The sequence below is a fragment of the Plectropomus leopardus genome, chromosome 5 (assembly GCF_008729295.1).
Source record: "Plectropomus leopardus isolate mb chromosome 5, YSFRI_Pleo_2.0, whole genome shotgun sequence".
In the NCBI taxonomy this organism is placed as follows: domain Eukaryota; kingdom Metazoa; phylum Chordata; class Actinopteri; order Perciformes; family Serranidae; genus Plectropomus; species Plectropomus leopardus.
Window position 1 is genome coordinate 9,219,967 of NC_056467.1, and position 6,564 is coordinate 9,226,530.

Consider the following 6,564-nt stretch of genomic DNA (forward strand, 5'->3'; position numbering starts at 1 on the left):
GACACTAGGCCCCCCTACCACATCCTGCCCCAACATCCACCCACACCACCTTTCTATGCTGACACCCGACTCACAGGGGCAGCCACAAGGATGATTTACATCTTCTGATATGGTGGAAGAGCAGAGGATGGAGGACACTCAGAAGAGTTGAAAAAAGGCAAGAAGAAACCTCAGATCAGTTAGGAAAAAAAAACAGAAAAATGCTTGTGGCGACTGCTTCTTTTATTGTTTCCCTGCCTCATGGTGTGGTGGCAGATGTAAACAGGAACAAGCAATGCTGCCTGCCAATTTCAAGCCTATTAAGTGTCAGTGGGATAACTACTGCAGGTGCTATATTTTGGCTGCCAAGATCACATGGATCAAAAGATGACTGTGTGTCATTATGCATATGAAACCTTTCCTACACAGATTTATATAAAGCTCATGCACTCCATTAACCAAAATTGTGTTACGTATTTATTAAAAGAAAATAAAAAAATAACATTATGTAAGTAAATATTGTTGGTTGCCCCCCTAATCCCCACCCTAACTCATTCCCCAACCCTAACCCTTTTAAAAAGAAATAATAAATAATGAAAATAAAAACAAAACAAGAAAAAACAACAAAACAAAACAAAACAAAACCCACAAAAAAAACCCCCAAACCTAATAAAAATAAATCATACCTAAATTGTATTTTCTCCAGATCAATCCAACGCATTTAAGCTTAGCATTTGGAAAGACAGGATGTCATAAAATCCATGGCAGGTTGAGTTGACAATAAACTGATTAACATAACCTTCAGGAAAGAGCACTACTGCCCTCTTGTGTTTGGGGGTGAAAAGGGCAGAATTGAGAACATGGAAATTGCACTACTTTGCTTTGGAGAAATGTTATTCCCCATGTATGGCATTACAAACAGGATAAAGATATGGCTTTCACTCACTCGCTCACTCACTCAAAAAAGATAAGTTATAATAAAACAACCTTGTCTTTAAATAATTTGCTTTATTAGCGCATACAGTAAGTAGTTCACTAGAAAGGTTTTACATTACATTGGGTTTGTTCTATTTACACATAAGATGTTTAAAAATATTAATATGTAATAATTTGCATTCTGCATTACATATGTATTACATCCAAAAATCGTATCATTTAAAGTGAATAACCAGCTTCTATTATTACATTCAGATGAAATTGGACATGTTTAGGCACAGAAATATTTCTGGTTCTTTCATGAGCACTCAGTAATTCTAAACCTGCATCTAACCAAAAACTCGAGATAAGACTTGCCTCTCATTTTAGCTGTTATTCATTCTCTCTCTGTCTCTCACACTCTTGCACCAATCAAAATGTGTGTCTTTTTTAAAGTAGTGATTGCTCTCTGTTTGACTCCCGTCTCCGGTGAAAGTGTTTCATTTCACTAATGCAGAAGTGAAACCGTCTCACTGAATACTCTGGGGGCCGTGGGAATAATCAAAACACTGCAAGAGCCAGCGAGGAATACAAACTCCAGTTAAGAACAAAGGAAATGGAAATCAATGGCAGGATATGCAGATTTTCTTGACAGCTCGACACGCAAATAATCTTTTGGGAGTTTGCCCTCTGTTGCCTTTGCCAGGTTAAAATAACAACAGAGCAGGGAAAATATAAAATGTGGTATGCTGTAGAAAGGGCACAGCATTACACCTACTTAGTTTTGTGTGAAGGTGCTCCAAAACAATCAATAAAGAATGTACTGCATTGCAAACAAGGCTGAATCGCCTAAGGCATGGCCATATCTATAAGTGCATGGCTACCAACCTCAGGAATTCATTTAAAGCAGTATTATTTAAGAACTGCATTTTAAGTCTTATGCGCAGTTGTATTTATCAGTTTGTCGACACTTGAGGAGCTTAAGGAAAGTCTCCATCTTATGGGCGTCTTTCTTGAAGCAGCTGAGTAAGGAGTAGTCTCGCATGACAGATTCCAGCATCTCTGGTTGCACATCATACTGGAGTAGGCCTTGCTCACTGTGGTTTGAGGTCAGCATTCCCTCATCCAACATCTGAATGCCAACATTTGGAAACATGATGGAAATAATGAGAAAAAGTATGATGCATATCATACATTTGTGAGTTTACGGTAATCTAGAAATCTGACCCACCTTCTTGATGAGAACCACCACCCCCTGCTCCAGACTGATCAGTTTCTCTGACACCCACTTGGTCTTGTTAAGCAGCATGTCAGGAGCAGCTTCGTAGCGATCCAGAGAAGTCTGCAGGTAGACCAAAGGCTCAATCCATGACTGTACCAGCATTAGCACTGAGTGGAGCAACCATTTGTCCTGCAGGGCACACAGGTGGAGAGTGGAAAGAACAGAATGAATGACATAGCTGACCACAAAGATGTCCTAAGACACATAACAAAATATAGATAGTTTAGCTTATTTATGAAATATGCAACAAAACAAGGCAGAGCTACAACTTCTGGGCCTCCACCCCAGGATGTTTTCTCAAAGAACAAGAATCAGTTAGCCTTTTGAAATACCTCCAGCTTTGTCATTCAGGTAATAATCTATGTCCACATTGTTTATTATACTATGCTATTCCCTATATATATTCGATTCAGAGTATTGTAAGCCACCTTTATTTGCATTGCTGGGGTTCCTTGATTTGCAGCAACTTTAGAAATGTCACTCCTGCAACTCTTTTCAAGGTGCAGGAGTAAAAGTTTGTTACCCTCAGCATTTGTTTTGTTATGGTTTCACAGTGATGAAGACAGCTAGAGAACAAAAAAGGTACAAAATAAGATGCTGGGTCTACAAGATGAGTAGTGTCCTTGACATATATCATGTTTGTTTTCAACAAATGATGCATAGATTTTAAGACATTCTATTATCTTCAATGGTTTGAAAAATAGTGCATATAGTTGTCATAAATGGGGGAGAAAACCTTCTCTTTGCATGCCCCCGGAGCCAACTCGGGGTTGACCCCTGAATATTTACAACATGTTCCATCCCTGGCTACGGGGGAACTGACTTTTCTCTATTCATGTCTTTGTAGGAACATTTATTTCTTTAATGAGCTGCAGCTATGTGCCCTTCAGAATTATTATGTGACGGTAATAAAAAGAAGTGATCAAAAAAGAGCTGAAGAACTCAATAACAGCATGGCTTTTGATCGAGGGCTCGCCATCCACAAAACATTCAGCAACAATAGTGGGCTGAAGTGTCATGGGTAAAGCCTGCTTAAATTGCCCAGAGCAGAGCGGACTCTAAAGCAAGTGCAAATGACCACCATACAAATGGCCATTAAACCGCAGAGCAGGCGATATTTCAGTAGAAAGGGCAGAGGATAAATTATTAACATAAAGAAGAGCTTGCAGTATATGTAGTTTCAAAGATCACATTTACCATTATAGTGATGACATAACTTTTAAACCAGCAGTTTCAATAAAGCTAAATACATTGATTTTGCCATTACTCAGCTTTTGTTAGTTAAAGACGGATCATTTTAGAACTTCCCATTAACCAGATTACATATCATATCAGTCAATTTGCCCTTTGCTAAGTGGTTCAATCCAGTTTCCACCCTACTGATCCAGCCGACATTTGGCCAAAAAGGCTGCACCCTGTTGGACAGTATTCAAAACCTCAGCAAGCACAGACAAAAAAATGTTTGAACTGTTTTACAGGCAATTATATTTGTACAGTTTTCATTGTAATTGGTGCAAACAACCCATCACTGCGCAGCCGACAGGGGCACATATGAAGGAGGGGAGGTGCACTTGCACATTCAGTGTTGTTATTAAAAAAGAAAGCTTGGGCTCTTAGTACCACTGCGGCTTCAAAGTGATTTGTGAGCAGACCTGCAATGCAAACAGACATTCGCTAGGCCAAAGCCTGTACACACACACACACGTGCAGAAAATTACTATATGCATTAACACATAAAAGCATGCAAACACATGTTACCTGATTACGATCAAATGCCATGATAAAGAACATGAAAAAATTTAAAAAATATGTGGTGATCAGCAGCCATGTACTTACAGATATCTGTTGGATTTCACTTTTGGAGCTGGGGAGGGGTAAGGCTTTGGTGATACATGCATAGCCAGCTTGGTTCCTCTGTAGCTGCAATGCGAACGGAATAAACATCTCCTCCTACAATCATGGTGGGCAAAAAAAGATGCACCCATGAAATGCATGAATGTGTGCACCTTCATAGCCTTAATATTCAAAACGAAAGGTCATAAACAGCAGTATCCTGATCTGTGTTTGATTTTTAATTCTGTTTGTTTTAGGTAAAATGTTAAAATGGCTATACTTTAATCGAAACTCTAAAAAACAGCTCCTTAAAAAACAGATGAGCATCACTTCAGTATATTTTCTTTTTTTGAAAACCTTCGATTCTCATAGGTATAGAACTACAAGAACACACAAAAAGACACATCAGGAAAACAATGACAAAAGCTCTGCCAGTCTCGACCACTGGAGACACAGCAGAGACTCATTTTGTTCTGTAGCATGTTCTCATCTGTAGACCTCATGCAGCGTCTTCTCAGTAACAAGTCCTACATCACCCCATTTCAAAGACCTTTTTGGATCTCGAGTCGCAGAGTGAAGGGGATTCAACAGGCTGCAAAACCTGCGCTCTCGCTGCTGCAGTATATCATTATCACATTCGTATTACTCCACTTCAGGCCTGCTTCTTCAATAAAATATCTTTGGCTCAGAAGAGAGATAGAAGATTACTTTGAAGCCTGGCAGTGAGGCGATGATCATGTCAGAATCAAAAGCAAATAACGGAGAGTATCTAACAGAGAGTGTCAGTGCTTTTGGTCCAGCATATTGTGAAGAAGGCCACAATAACTCCTTTTGCTCTCATTGTAGAGCTCATTCCAAGTGTTGCTAGGCTGCATGCTAGATTTGATCATAAAAAAAGACATACCTGGGAAAGGCTCACCACTATTACTGATGAGCAACGTCTTTGTAATTACGCTTTAGAATTTACATGTAAGGACACAACATAATTCCATCGCACTATGGCTGAATACATTTTATGACAGCTTGTAATAAAAAGTAGTATCATACAGCTTCTCAAACCCTAAATTTTGCATTGCTGTCACTGTAGCCTTTGCCTAAGGCTGCGCTTCTACAGCACTGCTTTTCAAAATGCTGATTTCACATTTCATAAAAAATGTTTAAAAAACTAACTCATGCCCAACATTAGCGGATAAGAATATAATGCCTATAGGTAATGGATTTTCTTAGATTGCCTTTCGGTTGAATCCCTTCTTTCTAGGCACAGTGGAAATAATTTTTTCTTGTCATGTGATCCTCAGTGTGAAGAGTGATTCAGTCTCTCCTGAGGCTATATGCATGCTAAATCTATGCCTTTTATGGTACACTATATGAGCCTGTGGATGCAATGGGTCTCACGAATATTTTTCTTTCGCTTACAGTGCACAAGTGCACACACGCATTTTGGTTTAGTGATAGGATTTACTTACAAACAAAGAGCATGATTCTTCTGAGACACGGTAGATAAGTTCAGCATGCTGGATGACTCGGTCTAGAAGTTTCTCTTGAGAGATGGAGGGGCAGCGGGAGAGGCTACTCTGCTCTTCCTTACAGTCTAGTGGGATGCTAACAGTTAGCAGATAGGGCCAGAGCAATAGAGGCCATACTCCCCGCTGCATGACTGAAGATAACCAAGAAGATGTAATTAATGTTTACAAGTAAATACTCAAACAGAACACAACAAAAATCATCCTATTTCTTAATTGTTTACTGTTTCTCTAGCGTATTTACCTCCTTCAGTACTACATAAATCAAATTCACTGCTTAACCAAATAAACTGGTACAATTTATATGTTTCAGTGCAATAACAAAATGTGTTGTATTTCTGTCTTAAAGTGTGATGCATTACCTGTCACTGTGTGCATTCTGTCAGTAGTCCTCAAGTCGTTCCTAGCTTTTCTGTCATACCGACTTCATTTATAAAGCCTGAATAGGCCATTAATAAAGAAAAGGTCATTGTGGTCTTGCGTAGGTTCTTGTAAAAAGATACCGCTGTCCCCCAAGCAGGACATTTCTTGTGTCATGCATAATACCAAGATGGTAACTAAATAGTTTTGCTCCTAATTTGAATTTACAAATTTTATTTTCTTTCTTTCTCAGTTTGTCAGGCAATATAGGGTCTATATCAGCTAACATTAATTCAAAACAGAAATCACAACAAATGTTTTTCACATTTGTATTCCACCCAGCCTCCTGATACCATTGGCCGATAATCCAAGAATGAGGGCCGAGACTGATTAGATTTATCAAACAAAAGCTCCAAAAAAGGAATGGGCTGAAAAATCCTTCTTTTCAGCTGAGGTAAGTATGTAATGTAGATTTAAACATGCATGACAGGGAAGGCTGCAGAAAAGACAGCGTGGAACTGTAATAGACACAACAAAAAGGGGCTGAATGAACGAGATTTAGAAATCACTGGGATCTAACAAAACCCCTCAAATCTTTTTTTTATTTTGACATTCATATTCCATTCAGCTCAGAAAACCATGGGTGTGTGAGAGCAACTCTACCCAGAAGCT

The 6,564-nt window shown here is 39.0% G+C and overlaps 1 protein-coding gene across 1 annotated transcript; it reads right to left on the reverse strand.

Annotated features, from left to right (window-relative positions):
- Positions 1 to 970: 970 nt before the first annotated feature.
- Positions 971 to 5,931, reverse strand: smtla (somatolactin alpha). Its single transcript, XM_042487272.1, has 5 exons — positions 5,895 to 5,931; positions 5,476 to 5,666; positions 4,013 to 4,126; positions 2,126 to 2,305; positions 971 to 2,026 (listed from the first exon to the last, which is right to left on the reverse strand). The coding sequence occupies exons 1-5, from the start codon at positions 5,908 to 5,910 to the stop codon at positions 1,832 to 1,834; spliced, it is 696 nt and encodes a 231-aa protein (XP_042343206.1). The 5' UTR covers positions 5,911 to 5,931; the 3' UTR covers positions 971 to 1,831.
- Between the last annotated feature and the right edge of the window lie 633 nt (positions 5,932 to 6,564).

What these genes read in the sequence shown, in the direction of transcription:
- smtla (XM_042487272.1), bottom strand. An exon ending in AAGAATCATGCTCTTTGTTT is followed by an intron (nt 4,127 to 5,475) that starts GTAAGTAAATCC and finishes CCATGATTGTAG; the next exon opens with GAGGAGATGTTTATTCCGTT. An exon ending in GTGAAATCCAACAGATATCT is followed by an intron (nt 2,306 to 4,012) that starts GTAAGTACATGG and finishes TGTGCCCTGCAG; the next exon opens with GACAAATGGTTGCTCCACTC.